This window comes from Desarmillaria tabescens (assembly GCF_030435595.1).
Source record: "Desarmillaria tabescens strain CCBAS 213 chromosome Unknown EV420scaffold_25, whole genome shotgun sequence".
Lineage (NCBI taxonomy): Eukaryota > Fungi > Basidiomycota > Agaricomycetes > Agaricales > Physalacriaceae > Desarmillaria > Desarmillaria tabescens.
The window spans coordinates 287101-306916 of NW_026848324.1; the positions used below are offsets into that span (position 1 = coordinate 287101).

A 19816-nucleotide genomic window follows, 5' to 3' on the forward strand; every position below is an offset into this window, starting at 1 on the left:
CAAACGCGACATCATTAAATCGGTTCATACAAGACGCAACTTGATATTATTGAGCAGCACATCCGGCCATTTGGTCCAGACCACCGAGGATGTGTCTTGATGGTGTCGCGGCAACTTAACGGTGCCTCGCCGTACCTCACCACCGGGTGTAAAACCCGACAAGTCAGTTTCGAAGGCTGTTCTATGGTGATCTCGCCCGCCCCCGATGAAATGTTCCTTGACGAGCGGACCCGCCGGTCGCTGACCTCGCCACGGCAAAAATCGCATCCATATGACGATAACAGGTAATTATCAGACGGTGAATATTTGAATGGCCACCTTCCGCACTTTGATACAAATTTGAGCGTATGCATTGATAGCAAACGATAGCACTAGCCACGCAGTATGACCCCGCGGCATATCGATAGCAAGAACCAGTTTAATCCGGCGGTCGTTTATCTGCTTTTTCATTTGATCATTTTTGCCAAGAGGCGATGATGTAGAACAGTTGTTCTACAATAACTTCCCGGACCAGTACTAATAACAGTCGGCCCGTTAGGCTTGATAGCCTACAAACTCATCATCGCTAAAAGTGGATTGTCGGTCAATGTCAAGGGAAACACAATTATGGCCTCATGAAGACGCTCCACAAGAACGACATATGATTGACTCAGAACATACATCAAACATCAAAAGGGTACTGGATTGGTCCATCAACAGGTGAAGCGTCATTTCCATATGAGCCAAGCGCTTGGGAAATATGTGATCACCAGGCCGGCCAAAGGACGGATCGGACGCTCTAGAGACGAGACAGATCTGTACATATACGCTGGATTGGAGATAGACGGTTGTTGAACAAGGCGTTTCCAACCAGTGCTGATTGTAACAGTAACACGACAAGACTTTTTACTGAAGATAAGTTTTGTGAGAGGGGACGTACAACGGAACCGAGAGGGGGACAACGCTGAGGACATCCGATGGCATAGGAATTCGAAGATCTCAACGAGATTCCGCAGAAATGAGAACTCAAAACAAACCGGCTTCGAATTTTCGAAACGGATTTCCTTTTATGGACATGGCAATATACAAACAGAGCCAAATAGCAAGCCGTTGCTCTCACCGTGCTAAACCATTCTCACTCTCCGGCCAAGATCGACATCCTCCTGCTCGTCGTTCTCCTTCCTCCCCCGCTCGTTCGACACCATGGCTTCCGTCGCAGGCCGCAAAAAATCCATAGTATCGACCACGGGCCTTCAAATTGACACCCCAGTTGCAAACAACACTCTTCTCAACCAAGCTGCTATCACCTCTCTCTACCAAGAATGCGTTCGATTGCGCTCTCGTTTATTGCAGATCCATGGCTTTTCACGCTACTTCAACCTCGTTGTTTCTCATGATTCACGACACTCTACCGACCCTGTAACACAACTATGGGACCTTTTCTCCCTCGGCATTCCCCTATGCTATATATTCGATCAACTCCCAAATGGCTTTGAGAAGATAAACAACACTGATGAGCTCAATGACGAACAGCCTGAGGCAACGGCAGAGCGTGTAAAGAAGAGAGGTATTGCACTCTTCAGCATGCGCGTGGGCAATGCCGTGAAGAAGTTACCTGGCTGTGAACTATTTACCGTCACAGATTTGTGGAGTCGCGACTCTACTGATGGGCTGGTTAAGGTGCGCCACCACGAATAGCTTCTCTCGTATATTCTAATTTTTTGTACAAGGTCATCAAAACCGTCATTGCGATAGTCAACCAACTGCCCGAGAGCGCTTTCGAGGACCCTCCCCCGTCACCTCCTTATATGTCCACTCAGGACTCATCTGAGTCGATATCTACAGATCCGAATGCACCAAAACCTCCTGCAACCACCCAAGATGGTGCAAGAAGTAACATCATACGAGAGATGGTGGAGACGGAGCGGAAATATGTGCAAGATTTAGAGATCATGCAGGTGCGTCTATCGTCCTTGTTTGTAGGTTCCTCTTTTGACCTTTCATGAAGCAATATGCCACCGCCTTGTCTCAAAGCAACATCATCGACCAAGATACCATCCATTTACTCTTTCCTAACCTCAACAAACTGCTCAATTTCCAGCGACGGTTCCTCATTCGATTGGAGGGCACTGCTGAACTTCCGTGGCCTGAGCAGCAATGGGGTCAACATTGGGTCGAAAGCGTGAGTCTCCCGTCTTATTCCATTGTCATGCTTGAGCTTTCTTCTACCAATTCGGAACAATAGGAAAACGAGTTCATTGTCTATGAACCTTACTGTGCCAACTACACCTATGCATCAGAGCTCATGCTCGCCTACGAAAACAGTCTGACTGTGAGTACCACTTTACTTTCGTTATCGTCTGGTGCGCCCTGCCATGTGTTGTCAAGCCAACATATGGCGGTCCACCGACGCGGCAAGCACCGATGGTAATATAAACATTTGTCAACAGCCCCTCAATCACTTGATCGTTGCTAAAGGCGAATTGCCTGCCTTCCTAATAAAGCCAATCCAACGAATCTGCAAGTATCCTCTCCTCCTTGATGTGAGTCTTATATATTGGCACATGCCAGACTGACATCATTTACTCATGGTCCATGTTAGTCCCTGATCAAAGCAGCCGATCCCGCAGTCTATCCTCACTACGACGACCTGAAAGCAGGTTCAGCTGCCGCCAAACGGATCACGGATAGAATCAATGAAGCCCAACGGCATGCCGAGAATGAACAGACCGTTAAAAATCTTCAAGGTCGTGTAGATGACTGGAAGGGTCATCATCTGGAGAATTTCGGTCACTTGCTACTCAACGACATCTTCATCGTCACCAAATCAGACATCGACCGGGAGTACCACGTCTTTCTTTTTGAGAAGATTATCCTATGTTGCAAAGAAGCTGTCTCGCCGCCGGCTAATGGGAAAAAGATGGGCAAGAGCAATTCAATCCTCAAGAAGCAAGCGGCTCCTCCCCCTCTCGTACTACCCGGCGGATTCGGTCAGCCGCAGAAGAAAAACACGCCGCTACTTCTCAAAGGGCGTATTTTTCTGGGTAACGTTACCAAAGCCGTCCCAGCTTCATCCCGTATCTCAAGTTCGTTTCCACCATTATTTATCAGTCGCCACACCCTGACAAGCTTCTGTTTATAGCGTCCAATGGCACACCGCACTACCCACTCGCCGTATGGTGGAAGGGAGATGATGACCTCGAATACTTCACTCTGCGGTGCCGCCGCGAAGACCAAATGCGACAGTGGGAGTCCGTCATCAACAGATTGATTGATAATGCACAGCGTCGAGCGTCAGAGCGCAGCATGGCCAAGGTGTTGGCTAACAATAATAATCCTGCCGTCAACCGCAATTATCCCGCCTTTCCACCGCTCCATTCTGCACAGCCTGGTTATCCCGTACAAGCACCGAGTAGTGCGCATGGTGCAAATAATCGGGGAAGGGGAGATAGTGTCTACAGCGAGCAGTCCAGTTATCCCTCAGGATATGGCACCGGACCTCAGGGATATCCTCCACATGACGGATTTGAATTAGAAGTTGACGAGGAGGATTTGGAAGACTACCCGCCAACAAATATCCCTTCAGGGCATTCTGGACGCGGGACACCGATCGGAAGTCGACGTGGTATGGCATCCAGTATGCCACCTGAACGTGATCCTCAACCAGCTCCTTATGATCGCCCTCGTGCTCAAACGGAAACAACAGAACATATGCAGCAATGGCGAGGGGCACCTACCAGCGCTCTGCGTCCCATAGCGTCGCGACTCAATTCGAATATGTCTACCATCAGTAATGGGTCATATGCATCTGATGCGAGCTTTGGATCCGGAGTCCGCACACGCCCCACTCTTCGAAGCCAGTTCAGTTCAACCAAGCTCAGATCAGGCTATGATGAGAGTGGTGAATATCGCGGTATCCCGAAGACGCCTGCTCCCATCAGTGCGCAGCCACCGCCACCCATGAATCGGTCACGCAGTGCCAGTCAACCGAGTGCGTACGTTCCCAAGCCAGGCCCTCCTCCGCCAGTGCCAACGGCGCAGTGGATACACTCAGTATCCTCCAACTCTCTCAGCAGCATCAGTCAGAAGCGAGGTAGTGGTTCGAGTGACTCGACTGGTAGCTCGGACTACTCTCCCAACTCCTCTTCGCCTATCACACCGTTCGGTTCTAGTGAGTCTTCACTAGGTGGTGGCGTCGGTTTACGGGCATCGCGGTCACAAACCTTCGATTCAGTCAATGGAGCGGGTCATGCCCCATTCCCTCACCCGGTCAAAGTCAAAGTGCATTTCCACGAAGATATATTTGTCATTCAGGTTCCTCGGGCGACGGAGTACGATGATTTGGTTGAGAAGGTCGGACGGAAAATCCGGCTTTGCGGTCCTCGCCGAGATGATGGGCCCCTTCGTGTCAAGTATAAGGACGAAGATGGCGATATGGTGTCACTGGGATCTACAGAGGATGTTCAGATGGCATTTGAACAATACCGACCGGGTGGTCAGGTTACCCTGTTCGTGACATGATACTTCATCCGGCGGTCTCTTTTCCTTCGCGTCACTCCTCATCTAATCCTGGGTATAATATCATATCATCTCGACACTATTTCCGCATCCGGCGGTCTCTCATTCTCTCCGGGTAAAATGTACATCAAGTTGACTTTTGCATCTCATCGCATTACTCCTTCAATTTCATGTCCTCCTTTTACGGGGACCCTCATCATGGCGACTCTCATTTCCACTGTCTTTTTCTTCTCTTGTATTACTGGCGCTTCCCGCGGATCACTCTCTTTCCCCCTCATCTCTCGGCATCATCACCACTCTGACCTCCCCTCTTCCTGTTTGGAGAGAGTTAATACGCTCGCTTTCATTGGCAGTATTATTTTCTCGCTATCTAACGGTTATTTTTGTTTGTTTTCGTCTTTCTCTCGGATTTTTAGCCCTGGAACGGCATCGTCTTCGAGGAGGGGCTTGTTTATGTACCACCTATAACACTAGAGCAAATGCAGTAGGCATAAGCACAAACAATAATTATTTCATTTTCATGCTGAACCGAAGAATTACTCAAGAAGTTTCTAACTAAAGCCAGCGGTATGCGTCAAACTCTAAGTCCCAATTTGCCTACACCGTTGTACCGCACTCAAACCTTTGGATGGAAATTGTATTTTGCCCTCGTTGCCGGCTCTATCAAAGCTGGCCGCATCCAATAAAGCCAGTGGGCGATTCTCATCCAGCCAGGCATAAATACGATCTTCTCAGCGTTATCCACTGCGGTTATACACCGCCTTGCTACATAGCTGAGCTTCAAACCGCTCTTATTCGGGTCTGCTTCGCGAACTGTGCCTTGGTCAACAGCCGAAGCGCGAAACGAACCTTCAACAGTAGCGGGAAGCACAAAAGAGAAGGAGATGGATGGATGTTCGCTTGCGAGGGCTTGATAGAGGACGAGGGAAGCAGCTTTGGTGGATCCATACAAGGCCCTTGTCGCGGCTGGAACAACGGCACCGAGAGAAGAGATCTGAAGAATAGATGGTGCTTTGGAAGTACGAGTAAGCAGAGGGATCTGGAACAACGACGCCTTGGTGTGAATGCGAGGCTGTGTTATAAGTGGGAAGAAACGCACAAAAGTAACAGCGACGACCATGGGACCAATATAGTTGCCTCGGACGGCCGCTTCAGTAATTGAAACGGTTCTGTTGACGCCTTCGCTGTCGATGTCAGGAAGCGTAGTAGCATTCTCTTGATTCTCGATCCCAGCGACAGATAGAATCGGCTGAAGAGCAGATACACCGGCAGATAAAATGACCGTGTCCAGTCCGTTCCATTCTGGTGAACGCAGAATTAGTGTGAACGATACGTGGGTAATTAGTATACTGGATACGAACCAGCTTCTAATGCTGAACGAACACGAATCATGTCATCTGCACTAGCCACGTCCCCAGTCAATGCCAGTACGCTGTGGCCCAATGCCTTGCATTCGTTGACGAGTTCGGCAAGTAAGTGCTCCCTCCGCCCCACGACACATACTTTGGCTCCCCGTGAAGAGTACTGCCTTGCTATCTCTCGACCAATGCCTGCGGACGCTCCAAGGATCAAAACTCGCTCGTCAGTTTTAAGAATGTTGGATAGACGCCGAGGGCTTCGAGTTAATCGACGGAGGAGCAGTACGACTGCGCTTGCTAAAAGGAACGTCGACCACAGAGAGCGGCTATTGAGAGAGATAGCGGCGGCCATGACGACGGAGGTGATGGAAGCAGCAAGCTAGTAGTTTCGAGGCCTGAGAGCATGGCCGTCCGCGTCAAGGGTCAAGTGATCTCCACCGGTCTTCAAGCTTTCAAGCTTCAAGGCTTCAATTCTTCGTATTGCTTTTGTTAAGAAAAGGGCCCGTTGCTGATTTCACGCATAGTACGCACTTTGTCATTTTTTGTCTTTCTGTACACGGACGCTCCCACATGATAGTAGGACTTACAAATAACTTTGATACACGATGATACAGACACAAGATATTTACGACAGGACCACGGTCTTCTATGCCACTGAAATTACATTAGGCTTGTCCAAAACATGAGGGAAAGGCATCGCTTCAGTGGGTTGCAACCAGTTCTTCGAATCGTACTTGGCATATGGAGGAGATTCTATCATGTGAAACGTATACGCAAACCGTGTGTTCAGACTGGTGTTACGTTCCGACTTGTGGAGAACAGAGCCGTGGATGAGCACAAGGTCACCTAACCACGTCATTCAATGACTGTCAGTGATAAATGAGACGGAGCAACATACCTGGTTCGCATGTCTCGAGGACATATTCACCCTTTGGTTCGGTTGTGGACTCTGCACTGACAGGAAGGGCTTCGAAGCCGGTCCCTCCTTGTGGCAACCGTACAAATCGCTTGGTTATAGGCGCAGTAAGGTGTGAACCAGGTAAGAATGACAGGGCACCGTTGTGTGGTGTGCACTTCTCCAATGCAATCCAAAAGCCCACAGCCGAAGGCGGGTTCGTGTACTGTTCATTGAAATCAGTTCCCTGATGGCCAGCTTAATGGGAACGAGCTCACCAAGAACGTCCTATGCGAGGTCAAGTTGAGTAGCAGGTACTATGCTCACACGACGCAAAACACACTCACGAGTCATTATGTTCTCCAACTGTGTTAAATGGTATGTTTTAATAAAATGGTATACTTCACATATATATAAACAACCTTCTCCGCCGATTTGAGGCTGTTTCATAATGACCATAGACTGAAGCGCTGTGAGATAAATAAATCAGTCGACCAAGTAGAAGCAACACGAGTATTCACAGACCAACAGGATCACGATGATACTTCAAATCACGTACAATGGCCTTGACCTTGTCATTTTCTAGTGTTACTTTGCGGAATAACGGATCTAGTTCATGTAAACCTTATACAATCATCAATTGGGAAGAAGGGAAATTAATACAGGACTGACCGTGGCCTATCTTATTGACCGCCTTTGTCTTATCCCTGTTGAGCTTGCCGTCCTTATCAACAGCATCTTCCTCCAAGAAATATCGTCTGTGGAAGACGGTCAATATTCAACATGAGAACGAGGAAGGTTATTCTTACATCTTGTCTCCAGAGTCTAGGAAATAGTCGTCACCAACGTGGTCATGGTCCCCAGTCGTGAATTTAGTCTCAAAGGAAGGGCTCATCAGGCTGAGATAGCAGCGAAGAAGGAAGATCTCACCATTGGATGATCTTCAATGGAGAAGTCATCCAGATATTTCTTAGATCTATCCAGAAGAGCTCTAGTTTCATCGCTTGCGAGGAATCCTGGAATGACTAGATAGCTATACAGCAGTACCAGAACAGTTCAAGCTTTCAGTTCAATCGTCTCCGTGTACTAGCCGGTGCGGCTTACCCGTTATGGTAAAACTGCAGTGAGAATTAGAAAAAGGATAATATGGAGTAACCAGAAGTAAATGCCTTCTCGACCTGCTCTTGCGCAAGAAATTCTGGCATGAGAGTATGGTGGCTGAGATAACAGGGAGATCGGACCGGTCCACGTATGATGTCAGAAAAGATAGGGGCTAGTTTCGAGAACGGGCAATATTACATTGGTTGAGCAAGCACCGTATGTACTCGCTGGTACAAGTAGAATGCCACACCAAATTCCAGGCGCTTCCGAATATATGTGTGCTCGTTTCCGAAAATACCCAGAATCTTCTGTTTATGGTCCAGTAACCACGCCTCAAAATGAGTTCCTACGAACTCCTTGCTAGTACAAGTTCCCCCCATTTGCTGTCTATGTTACAGGCTCCGTTGGAAACGCGTATTTGCTGTTTCGGAAGGATCCCGCTAGGGTAAATATTTTAGCTCAAGTTTCGTATTTCTCGTCAATTCACTCAACTCGAATGTTGGCGCAGATATGTGATTGCTATGCTGCGCCGGCTTCATCGGAAAGAGACTTCATTGGCGCAAGATGTCTGTTTGTTTTTGATGTTCAGGTCACTTTTGATAAGGGTTCATCGTTCCCGGTGGGAAATTTTCAGCTCTCGACGACAACTCCATCCGGGATACAGCAAACTTCAAATTTAAATACTAATATTAGAAGCGGAGCAGTAACCGCGCCATCGGTGTAACTTAGTACTCGAACTGAATTAGATTAGGACACATCCGAGTCGGGGGGAAGGACATCGTTACCAGGTATGAGCCTCATTGGTATGGGTATCTGCGTGCAACCAGCCAATGCCCCCGATTCAGTACATTCCTATTGCGAGGTTTTCGCGATACACGAATTAGGACTGTCCCGGAGATACGTTAGCCTGGTTCAGAATGATACGTCCAGGATTACCTCAGTGTAAATAGTATGCACGTCTGGACGAGTGAAGAATCATTAACTATAAGACATGCTAGAAGTCAAGAAAACTGCAAGGAGGGCCTCCTCTTTGCGAGTAAAAAACTCTAAGTAAAGGAGAAGTAACAACAAGAAAATGTAGAGATCTCCTATAAGATGTGAATCAAAACACAAGGCGTAGAAAGATGAGCCTTACCGAAAGGCAGCTGACATAAAATACAGGTTAAAAGAATATAGAATACGGTACAGACAATTAATATACAAATCACGCAAAATGTACACCGATGTCATGAAAGGCAGAGAGCAGTCTGGTACGAAAGGTGAGTAAGAATGTATTATTAGCAGATATTATAACACTTACTTCAGTAGATCGTCAACATCCATTTTCGCTGCCCGGTTTTCTGTGTTCCCAGTCTCCTCGAGCACGGCTTCTATCTTAGCCTTCATGTCTACGTTGTCTTCAATAATCTACAGTGTTCAAATATCAAAGAAATATACTTTTGACACCGAACGAAACAGACACATACCCGGTCGGTCTCTGAACACCATGTCCGCCAGTTTTTCTCCAGCATATCGATGACACCCTTCGCCATGAAGTTTCCGTGTATGGTCTTATTCCTCCGACTGAAAATGATTCTTCCGAGACCATCATATTCTTCGAACTTCACGGGAGGAGGTGGGTCCAATGGCACCATACGGATGACACTGCTTTCCACCATAGGCGCTGGTCGGAAGTTGTTCTTCCCAACGGCCATAACATGGTCCACTTTTGCGAACAGCTGAACATTTGCAGACAACCTTGACCAAAGGTTACTACCAGGTCGTGCTAGAAGCCGTAGAGCAAATTCGCGCTGGAACATCAAGACGCATACTCGAGGGAGAGGGCGGTGCGAGAGTAACCGAAAAATGAGAGGCGAGGAGATTTGATACGGGGTGTTGGATATGCAGACGTCGAAATAGGGCAAATCTGCTTTGACAAAGTCGCCAATGATGACATCTAGTTTTCGCTGTTCAGGTCTGCGTACGGTAAGCCCGGCACCTTTGAGCGAATGAACATGGAGCGTACTTTCCCTGAACTCGTTTCGTCAGTTCAGCTGCCATCCGTGGATCCATCTCTACTGCAGTGACGAGCTTGGCCTTCTCCAGTATTCGCATTGTCAGATTACCGGTACCTGGACCAACTTCCAGTACTTTGTCCGTAGGTCTGAGATTGGCCTAATCATCGTCAATTCACGGATAAAACAACAAAGTCACTATAGATTCACGGTATCGACGATCCTGGTGAGATATCCAGTTAGTGCATTGTCTAAAGGAAGAGACCGTGACAGACTTCTGAGCGATAGCTGGATTTTTCAAGATGTGCTGGCCGAATCGTTCTGTATTGAATATCGGGTTGCGAACAGCAGACGAGGAGGATTCTGCATGACTTTTTTCTTTTGAAGCTTTTGCAGATGGCTGGTGGGCTCTTGAAAACCGATCTGTCGTCGCCCGAGGCATGATGATGACGGTAACTGGCAAAAAAAATCTGGGACTGATCGGACCGTCGGACCGGAACCGCGACGCGAAATGAGTACGGCGTTGTCTCGTTTCTCCTTACCGCCATTTACTTTGACCGTCAAGGCCTTAAAAACTTCTCAGTTTACTACAACGATTTGAGACGGACAGCTATCTCAGCACTTCAAAGCTCAAAGTTGCCTCTTGTTGGGATTTGCAACTTCAAGCTTATGCCAGAAGATTCCCGAAGCTTCGGCTTACTCATTTGTCACGATACTTAGATATATTTAGTTACTTTGGTAGAATATTCTAGATACTTTTCGTAGTATATAAGGAGCTCATTAGGAGCTCTAGTAGCAAAACAATTCAGTATTATACCTACTGCAAGCCTCCCACTGCAATAATTCCAACAGGTTATGGGCCCCGAGCTCCAGTAGAAGTCTCATCTTCCACACGCATTCTCTTTCGGACCACCCGAGCCGGCTTTCTAGCCACACGTCAATCACCATCAGTCCTCTTTAGGCAGGTGTAATTAAAAGTCCTCTCTAGGCCACTGTAATTCCTCTCTAGGTTGGTGCTCGAAGTCCTTTCTAGGCCGTCGTAAATCCTCTCTAGGTAGACGAAGTTGTTAAAAGTCGTTTCTACGCCGCCGTAAATCGTTTCTACGTAGGTGAAATCATTGTATTAGTCGCTGTAAACCCTTTCTAGGTTAGCACCCCATTCCCGAAGTCCTTTTTAGGCACCGTATACTCGCCTTTTCAGGCACATTACATACTCTCGTTACATACCACTTTGATACCTCCAGTTATGGAAGACCGGAGTAGCACCCGATTTGATCTCCTGAGTGAAGAGAATTACTTCACATGGAAGTACCGCATGGAAATGCACTTAATTCGGAAGGATTTGTGGGGAATAGTTTCAGGTACAGAACCCCGCCCCGCAAGTGGAACAAGGACACAGACTGTCTGGGACAAGCGCGCGAGGCTTGCCGCTGCCGAGATCATTCTGCATGTGTCTGATTCTGTGTTACCGCTAACCCGGAAGACCACGGACCCTGCCCGAATGTGGCAAATTCTGAAGGAATATTATGAATCCTCAGGATGGGCCAATCGTATGACCGTTCTTCGTAGTTTTGTTTCTCTCAGAATGGAAGAGGGAGCATCTGTGCAGGAGCACATCAATAATTTCAATGAACTTGACCAGTCCCTCAAGGATATTGGAATTACATTGGTAGACATACTTAGGATGACTATTCTATTGGCATCCTTACCCCCTACCTACGAGAACATCGTTACCGCCATCGAATCTTACATCGAGGCCAATACTGATCCCAGCGATCCGACGCGAGGTCCAGACTTCGATTATGTCACTCGTCGATTGCTAAATGAAGAGCGCCGCCGGAAACTCAATTCACCGGAATTTGAAATGGCGTTAGCCGCGCGATCAATCAAGGGCCGACCTCCCGATCCGGCTAATATCATTTGCTACGGTTGTGGGCAGAAAGGCCACTACAGAAACAAGTGCCCAAATATTGCTCAAGGGGGAGAAGATCCAACAAGAGCAAATGTAGCTGATGAAGATGATGAAGAAGATTATGCATTTTAGTAACTTGAAGTTGAGGGGGAGTGTTGGGATTTGCAACTTCAAGCTTATGCCAGAAGATTCCCGAAGCTTCGGCTTACTCATTTGTCACGATACTTAGATATATTTAGTTACTTTGGTAGAATATTCTAGATACTTTTCGTAGTATATAAGGAGCTCATTAGGAGCTCTAGTAGCAAAACAATTCAGTATTATACCTACTGCAAGCCTCCCACTGCAATAATTCCAACACCTCTCTTTCTCTCTATGCTAGTCTCAGACGAATCCGGACCGCCCTATGCGACTGGCGTTCGACCTAGTCCAGACAAGTTAAAAGTGGGCTTCACAGGCCACAGGTTACATGACTCAGAGCTGTATGGACTATTAGATGGAGCGGCTGGATGGGTGCATGTCGCGGGTGATGTGGACTTCGCTGTAGGAAGTGATACATCCGTCAGAGTCAAGAAGAGACTATTGATGACCTCAGGCGGAGAGGCTTTGGACAAATCAAGAACCATTAAGATCTTCCTGATGGCTATGTACGACATTTTGGAAGGTAATGAGCCTTGGTTTGGAGCACGAGTACACGTTAAAAAATTCCAGCGCTTCGGTATGGTATCAAGAAACATGTAATGCATCGAGATATCAGCCCTCGTAATATCCTCGTGAACCTGTTTGGCGTTCCTACCGAAGCGCTAGTGGAACCTACATTCACCAAGACCATTTTGGACAACTCCGGCCAGCGACACCCACCAACGGCACTATTATGCGATCTAGACAACAGTGGCATATTTGAGGGAGAGACGGATTACCGATCCATAGAGCTGCTCAAGAGTCGTACAGTGAATTTATAATATCATGTCATTATCATTTTTGCTCAAGCGACGATGAAGGGAACACCTATGTTTATTGCACGTGCAGTGGAAGCTGGGAGGCTTCTTGGTGGGGGGCATCTCTTTTCACCCATGCCCGAGCTCAGCAATAAGGCTATTGCAGAGAGATATGTTGGATGTTATCAGGGGGAAGCTATGCGCACCTTCCGAGATGAAGAGGGAAAATGCCACGGAGGTCGCCCGAACGAATCAAGACAACGTGAAGCTTATTTCAGCGATGAAACAACGAAAGCCTTGTTCTACCATCAGCCACGGCATGATGTTGAGTCGGTGGGTTGGTGCATTATTGCGTTTTGCCTCCGTTCACAACCAGAGGATAGACAAGGCGTTGAAGACTCAACTGAGGAGCTGAAGAGGGTGTGGCTGTTATTATCGGGGCCAGAACGGGAGATAGTGTTAAGGATGACACGCCAAGATTGGGAACGGGCACTCCATCCCAGTTTGAAGTTCCTGAGCGTGTTCCTTGTTAAACTTTGCATGCAGATGGGACCCGAATATGGGCTTCTTGAACCCCCTCCTGCAGAGGACCATTTACACGAGGCCTTTCAGAGGCTACTTCTCAACCAAATTTCCGAGATGGAGAAAGACGTTGATCTGGATACGATGACTTTCCGTGAAGTAATCCCGGAGTTACAACGCGCAGAGCATCGGAAGATGGACGTACCGTTTGGACCTTCTACTGGCCAATGTGAGAGAATTTCCAGTTCTTTGAATTTTTGGCTTTGGATTTATCTTAAGTTAGCCTCTGATTCTCCGTCGGAGAGCGAGAGACGGCCTACAAAGAGATCAGCATCAATTCAGGATGAGCCAACTACCAGTATGTGTTTTTTTTTTGTCTCATCATAGGCTAGATATCTAAGTCGCATTACAGAGCCCCGGAGGGGACGAAAGCGAGCCAAGAAATCCGGGGGGACATCACGCAAGGATGCTGAAGAAGATAGAGGCTTCGACTAGGTAAAACACGCCACTAGCTTCCTGCTCCAATTTCACAAGGAGGTTGGCTATGCCTTGCCGATGGTCGATGCACTCTTGTAAACTAATCTGCCATCACTCAAGGCATGATAGTTATTACCACTGGCGAAAAATTTCAGCAGACGGCCGGGCGGGGAACGCGCTCGCAGAGTTGTGAATCCAAGCTGTTGAGATTTTCTCAGTATGTTGATTCAAGTTGGTACACAAAAACAGAAGTTACAACAACACTATTAGCAACTCAAACTACCAAACAAAATACAGGGGATGTGGTATCGTTCATAATAAAAGTGGTATCCAGATAAAGAGTAAATAAATATCACATCAATAAAATACTACCCTCGCTTTGTCCTCCTGCAAGCCTCAATGCTACCACCTGACTCGTCAAACTTGAATATCCTACACCAATAAAAAATGCGGCCTTGCTGGCCACTTCCATGTCAACTCCGATAGTGAAATCGCCCTCCCCCCAGCTGGCTGGGATCATTCCACTGTGGGTCACTCTGTCCACCCATCCCCATGTTTTGACAGCTTTTTCGATCTTCCACATATGCGTATACACAAGTGGGTGATCCCATTTAGCATCATGTAGTATATGAAGAACGCGTGCGTGAGGTGCGCGCTCGAGGCCTATGCGTATAGCGTCTATCACTCGTGGAAGAGTTGGATAGCAATGCTCCATAATAGATGAAGAATTCTGGACATCCAGAGCTGGTGGGAGTATGCTGAGAGCGGGTAGGGTTGCCCACGTCGTAAAGTTCTTCTGTGATTCCGCGAGGTAAACACAGTGGGATGAGAAGTCACCGCGACGAAGATGGAGCGCGATATAAGGATCTGCCACTGGGTACGATGGAGAGCGTAAATTGAGAGCAGCATGCGTTCGAGCCGCGAGGTGCTGTATAGGAAGAGACCATAGGAAATAGGTGGAAAGGTAGACGGAAAAGGATGGGAAGATATCCGCTACTGATACAGATTCAAGGAAACTGGACGCGATATATCGGATTGAGAGTGATTTCAAGTCGACGCGTGGCGGCACTCACCTCCAGGGTAATACCCAGTTATCCACAGCGATGCATCCATCATCTGAGGAAAGTACATCTAGAGCAGCCTGCCAGAGCTCATCATGAGGGGCATCGATGGTTACGTGTGTGACCTGTTCTGTAGGACAGACAGTGTCAAAAATTGCTGCAGAAAGTGACCCCTCAGTGGGCCCCAGCAGGAACGCCGACAATGGTAGGGGCTCATTGCGGGGGCGCCAGAAAAAGGGCTGGTAAACGTAAGCCCTGTCCGTCAAGAGAGAAAGATGGTGGAAAAGGAGTATCTCCTGGGCTTGGTTGTTGAATCCTGCGCCTTGGAGCTGCTGGAAAATCACGTAGCGCCTCGTAGAGGATCCCGACACAAGCAAGGATTGATGGATTTCTGTGTCAATCAGGTCTGTGTATAATTCATAGGATGGTCGGTAGCTGAGGTATGCGTACAGAGTACTCAGGACGAGCACGAAGACGCCTATGGCCGCAACACGAAGAGGGAGGCGCATGGAAGGGCATTTTCCGGCATGAGTCTTGGCGTGATGAATTGATTAGTACCCGTGATGGCCGCCCTGAACGGAGGGGCGCCGAAAACATATTTCAGCGGCGTAAGGGGCCTGGCAACGCAGATCGAAACCGATCGTTGCCGACTGTGCGTGCACTGAAGGTTGTACCTAAGGTCCCAACATCCCACTGCAAGGTTAGAGTAATTTCAGAGATGAAACGTACTCCTGATGATGCTCTAGAAGCTTGTTGGATAGCTTATTGGCATTCACTGACGATTGTCATGTCGACGAAAATCGGAAATGATAGCTCCTGGTCAGTCAGTTCGATGAAAGATCAGTACAAGGGCAAGGTCATAAGGATCTGTGGTCAGAATGATCTAATAACCCCCCTCCATGGATTCGCATCACATCTGGAACCTAGAGGAAATGCAACGAGATGCAAAGCTGTCTCGATCCCCTTTTATAAATGGATTTCACAACATAGAGACATTAAAATACACTACCAATTACAGACAACAAGGAGATACTTGATAACAAAAGCACGATAAATTGAGGAAAGGTAATGCCTTATTGAGCTTGTGCCTCCTGCAAGGTTAGAAGACTGGTCAGAAAGGAGACGGCCTTGATCATTCCCACTGACCTGGTCAACGAACTCCTGTGCCTCTTCGCGCTTGATAGCTCGGATAGAGGACACTTTCTGGTTATTGAACAAAACTCCATAAAACTTGTCCGCCGTCACCAACATCTCTGGACGGAAGGTCGTAGTAATAAACTGTGCACTATCGGACAACGATTGGATCATTGCTAAATATGCTTGTTAGCAGACTACTTTTCGCAAGTAAAGAGTCTGATAGCTTACAAGCCACGGCAGTACGATACTGAGCGTCCAAATTGGCATCGATCTGTTAGGGTACCGATAAGAAACTGCAGATAATTGTGACTATCCCCGTACCTCATCGAAGAGATAAAACGGCGCAGGATCACATTTCTGGATGGCAAACACTATAAGGCAACACAAGTCAATGATAATTTCAGTGCATGAACGAGGATCTGACCGGTGGCAAGTGCAACCAATGACTTTTGACCTCCAGATAGCTGCTGTATTCGCAAACCTTCATCTACTTGGGAATTGAAAGAAACCTGGTGTCGTGTTCAGTCGACCAGCACATACATAGATCAGACAATGCTCACCTTTATTGATACCCCAGTGTAATTATCAATGGCACTTTGCTGTGTCTCCTCCGCGTCTTCGTCCGCATCCTCGTCCTGAACGACCGTTCATGTCACGCTAGATTTCAAACCAATGGGAATCAACATACCTGATCCATTCGCCTCTGAATAATCAACCGACCCCTTCCAGCAGGAACCAGCTTGGAGAATACTTCCTCAAAGTTAAGAGCAACTTGTTTGAATGTCCTCTCGATCGCTTCATCCTTCCTTTGATCCAGAACTTCGACCAGTTCTTCGATGGACTGCGCAGATTTATCTAAATCTTCTCGTCGCTCTAATAGCTGGTCCCTTTGTCTCGTGAAATTGCTATACTGTTCAAACGCCTTCTTATTGACGTGCGCAAATTTCTTGAGGCCTTCGTTGACTGTGTGGAGTTTCTTGACGAGCTAAGGGAATAGATGAGTTCCTGTGCACTAAGATAATGTGTGTGCGTACTCGATCTAGTTTTTCACTAGTATACTTCTCGAAAGCCTCCTCCGGAAGAACACCTAGATCGCGGATGTTGCGACTACACTCATCTTTACGATTAGCCAACATCTGCCGTTTGGCGATGTAACGTTCGGTATTTTTCTGCTGCCTCGAAATGTTCCGACTATCTTCAGTCTGTTGAGCTTGGACCCTCTCTAGCGACCGCTGCAATTCCTGTATCCGGTTCGTAAATTCATCGCTCTCCCTCTCCATGGTTTGTGTGCGTTTAGTCAAGCTCTGAATGGATACGTTCAAACTGCTCAGTTCGCGCTTCCGCGTTTCGAGGTCGTCGGCAGCCGACGCTTCATCGCCGTCCGACTCTTGTATCAATTCCATCTTGGACCGTAGCTCGTCACGACGACGGTACAATCTTTCATTCAACTCGATCTCGATGATATTCTTCTTGCTTTCCGGCTACGGGGACAAAGATCAGCCACCGACTGGCCTTCATCGGAAACAGCACCTACCGTATTCTTCTGTTTGGTCAGCTCAACCAGATCTCTCCTCCGCTTCTCGACTTCTCGTCCAAGACTTTCGATCAGTCCTTCCTCCTCGGCCGTCAATTCAGCCATAAGAGGAGTCTTCAATTCGCTCTTTAGTCCTTCGAATTTAGCACCCATACCGTTGAGCTCTGTTTCCAGCTCATCGATATCGGTCTCCAGCTTTGCAACTCGTTCCTTCAACCGCTCCTTCTCCCTCGTCAACGAGATACCTTCTTGCATGAGTCGTTCCCTAGATTCCCTAATCTGCATCTGCTGCGCATTCAATACAGTGATTCTTCCCGTCACCTGCGTGATCCTCTGGTCCAGTTCCAGTATCTCTGCCTTGATGGCCTTGGACTTCCGGCTATCCTCGTCATGTTTGGCCCGCCATTGCGTGACATTCTTAATGGCATCAATTCTTGAACGGCGAATGTCGTGGAAACCACCAGTAAGAGCTCCCTTTCGGTCGACTTTGTCGCCATCGAGAGTGATGGTGTTGATGTTATGACTCTTGACATAGGCTGCTGCAATAGTCAGATCTCGGCAGACACATGTCTTTCCGAACACCTGTTGGAACGCAGTCTCATGTTCAGGATTATATCGCAACTTTTCAAGGAGAGGAATAGCCTCTGCAGTATGTGGCAAAGTTGGGTTTTTCGGTTTGAGTCGATTGAGGGGCATAAATGTCACCCGACCTGTCTTTTCCTTGATCATGACATCTAGGACTTTAGAAGCCGTTTCGTCGTTATCGACTACCACGTGGAAGAGACTAAGCGAGACTTTAGTATAACTTCAATTGAAAAGAAGAATTTCTCACCTGTTCCCAGCCGTGAGCTCCACTGCAGTACTGAATTTGGTGTCGATGACCTCGAAAAGACGGTATAAGGGCCCGTATACACCTTCAAGTCTGTAGCGTTCCGCGATCTTGTCTACAGCGCGAAGACCCGTTCCAGTATCCTAGATAGAACATCAATATTATGCGTGTCAGAGAAAAATATACTTCATACCTTATCCATCATGCCTGCGAGCAGACGTTCCGCCGTTCTCAGCTCGTCAGCAGCGCGACCGACTAAACTTTCCAGTTTAGTATCCTCCCTCCACTTATCCTTCCTCGCCTCTGTCAATTCACTCTGCTGTTCCTTCAAATTCCGGATCTCGTCTGCCATCTCCGTCACTTTCTGTCTACCGTCCTCGATTTTACTGTGGACAGAGGCGATTTTCTCATCCACCTCTGCCTGCGATTGTCGAGCAGCATCCAGTTCTGTTTTAGAAACTTGTAGGGCTTCGGTCTGACTTGTCTGGTACGCTTGCATAGATGCGATCTGCTGCTTCAGATATCCGTCCCGATCTGCTTTATTCTTGAACTTCGTCACACGACCCTGCTTGGCGAAAAGAGCAGAAAGCCTTGCGTTGGCCTCGTCGAGCCGCCGCTTTTCGATAGTCTCTGCATTCCTTCTAGCATCCCAGTCGGGCAAGAGTCTTTGAAGCGATCTTTCCTTCTCGTTGATTTGCGTCGCGATATCCTCAAGCTCGGCTTCAAATTCAGCCTTTTTGCCGCCAGCACGAGCACCAGCCATTTGAAGATCGTCCACTGTACATGTAAGCTCTGTGCGGTTCCGGATTAGCTCAGTAAGTTCCGTTTGTGCCTCTTTCCGAAGAGCAGAATGCGATTGAAGCGAATGTTTGACCTCAGATAGCTCTTTCTCCATGTCCTTTATGTAACTGTGAGCAGCAGAAACACAAATCGTCAGCTAACTCTCGTACCTGGATCTCTTTCTCCCTGTCATTGTAATTCTCTCGTCTGACGTTAGCTCCATGAACCTCTTTCTTCCGTTCCTCCTCAATATTTGTCAGCGCCTCTCCAACTTCCTCCAATTCACGCTGATACAACGCGTATTCCAGACAGCGCCGCTCCTTATCCTTGTCTTGAAACTCCTTCAGTTCCTCCTTCTCCTCTTCAAGCTCCGCCAGGCGCGACTCGATGTACTCCAAAAGTTCATTGATCTTCGACCGCTTCGCGTCTGTCTCAGCCATGATTCTTAGTGACTCTGCCCGTCGTTGCTCGTACACCTTGGTTCCGGCCACTTCCTTCAAAAGTGCGAGGCGTTCATGATCTTTCGCGTTTGTTAACGCCGTGATCTATACATGGTTAGCATATACTTCATGGGTCAGGACGATACTACTCACCCGGCCCTGTGGAACAATGTAATATGGATTCGATTTACTAAATCCCGCACTCTCCAGCAGATTCATAACATCCGCTTTACTTGCACTCTTCTTGTCCAGACTGTATTCATCCTTTTTCAACCCAATGGTTCTGCGTAGAATAACTTCGTCATGGCCGGTCGGGAATCGGTTGTCGGAGTTATCGAAGA

General features: G+C 47.8%; 6 protein-coding genes across 6 annotated transcripts; 2 read left to right on the forward strand and 4 right to left on the reverse strand.

Moving 5' to 3' along the window:
* Positions 1–1182: 1182 nt before the first annotated feature.
* EV420DRAFT_1481304 (uncharacterized protein) lies at positions 1183–4500 on the forward strand (the record flags this gene model as incomplete). Its single annotated transcript, XM_060469759.1, has 8 exons — positions 1183–1659; positions 1710–1937; positions 1988–2161; positions 2225–2311; positions 2368–2406; positions 2430–2522; positions 2582–3065; positions 3122–4500. The coding sequence occupies 8 exons, from the start codon at positions 1183–1185 to the stop codon at positions 4498–4500; spliced, it is 2961 nt and encodes a 986-aa protein (XP_060328956.1).
* A 520-nt stretch (positions 4501–5020) lies between these two features.
* EV420DRAFT_1553686 (uncharacterized protein) lies at positions 5021–6424 on the reverse strand. Its single transcript, XM_060473572.1, has 3 exons — positions 5859–6424; positions 5597–5799; positions 5021–5536 (listed from the first exon to the last, which is right to left on the reverse strand). Exons 1-3 carry the CDS (start codon positions 6205–6207, stop codon positions 5114–5116), a joined length of 975 nt encoding a protein of 324 aa, XP_060328957.1. The 5' UTR covers positions 6208–6424; the 3' UTR covers positions 5021–5113.
* On the reverse strand, positions 6425–7977 carry EV420DRAFT_1553693 (phytanoyl-CoA dioxygenase). Its single transcript, XM_060473573.1, has 11 exons — positions 7920–7977; positions 7855–7868; positions 7681–7783; positions 7560–7627; positions 7423–7508; positions 7276–7374; positions 7173–7220; positions 7098–7116; positions 7029–7038; positions 6754–6976; positions 6425–6701 (listed from the first exon to the last, which is right to left on the reverse strand). The coding sequence occupies exons 1-11, from the start codon at positions 7953–7955 to the stop codon at positions 6502–6504; spliced, it is 906 nt and encodes a 301-aa protein (XP_060328958.1). The 5' UTR covers positions 7956–7977; the 3' UTR covers positions 6425–6501.
* A 1078-nt stretch (positions 7978–9055) lies between these two features.
* EV420DRAFT_1644685 (S-adenosyl-L-methionine-dependent methyltransferase) lies at positions 9056–10287 on the reverse strand (the record flags this gene model as incomplete). The annotated part of the gene is made up of 6 exons (XM_060477681.1): positions 9056–9098; positions 9152–9258; positions 9318–9807; positions 9857–10005; positions 10056–10068; positions 10121–10287. 6 exons carry the CDS (start codon positions 10285–10287, stop codon positions 9056–9058), a joined length of 969 nt encoding a protein of 322 aa, XP_060328959.1.
* A 2055-nt stretch (positions 10288–12342) lies between these two features.
* Positions 12343–13609, forward strand: EV420DRAFT_1481307 (uncharacterized protein; the record flags this gene model as incomplete). Its single annotated transcript, XM_060469760.1, has 5 exons — positions 12343–12421; positions 12469–12702; positions 12748–13446; positions 13501–13575; positions 13605–13609. 5 exons carry the CDS (start codon positions 12343–12345, stop codon positions 13607–13609), a joined length of 1092 nt encoding a protein of 363 aa, XP_060328960.1.
* A 216-nt stretch (positions 13610–13825) lies between these two features.
* EV420DRAFT_570914 (uncharacterized protein) lies at positions 13826–15350 on the reverse strand. The gene is made up of 2 exons (XM_060482624.1): positions 14768–15350; positions 13826–14710 (listed from the first exon to the last, which is right to left on the reverse strand). The coding sequence occupies exons 1-2, from the start codon at positions 15262–15264 to the stop codon at positions 14047–14049; spliced, it is 1161 nt and encodes a 386-aa protein (XP_060328961.1). The 5' UTR covers positions 15265–15350; the 3' UTR covers positions 13826–14046.
* Between the last annotated feature and the right edge of the window lie 4466 nt (positions 15351–19816).

Coding starts and splice junctions, on each gene's coding strand:
- EV420DRAFT_1553693 (XM_060473573.1), bottom strand. CDS start 7,955: ATGCCAGAATTTCTTGCGCAAGAGCAGGTCGAGAAG. Junction 7,628..7,680: donor CCATTGAAGATCATCCAATG/GTGAGATCTTCC, acceptor CCTTCCTTTGAG/ACTAAATTCACGACTGGGGA. Junction 7,221..7,275: donor GTATCATCGTGATCCTGTTG/GTCTGTGAATAC, acceptor TTTATCTCACAG/CGCTTCAGTCTATGGTCATT.
- EV420DRAFT_570914 (XM_060482624.1), bottom strand. CDS start 15,264: ATGCGCCTCCCTCTTCGTGTTGCGGCCATAGGCGTCTTCGTGCTCGTC. Junction 14,711..14,767: donor AACTGGGTATTACCCTGGAG/GTGAGTGCCGCC, acceptor TATCGCGTCCAG/TTTCCTTGAATCTGTATCAG.
- EV420DRAFT_1553686 (XM_060473572.1), bottom strand. CDS start 6,207: ATGGCCGCCGCTATCTCTCTCAATAGCCGCTCTCTGTGGTCGACGTTC. Junction 5,800..5,858: donor TCGTTCAGCATTAGAAGCTG/GTTCGTATCCAG, acceptor TGCGTTCACCAG/AATGGAACGGACTGGACACG. Junction 5,537..5,596: donor TGGTCGTCGCTGTTACTTTT/GTGCGTTTCTTC, acceptor TCGTTGTTCCAG/ATCCCTCTGCTTACTCGTAC.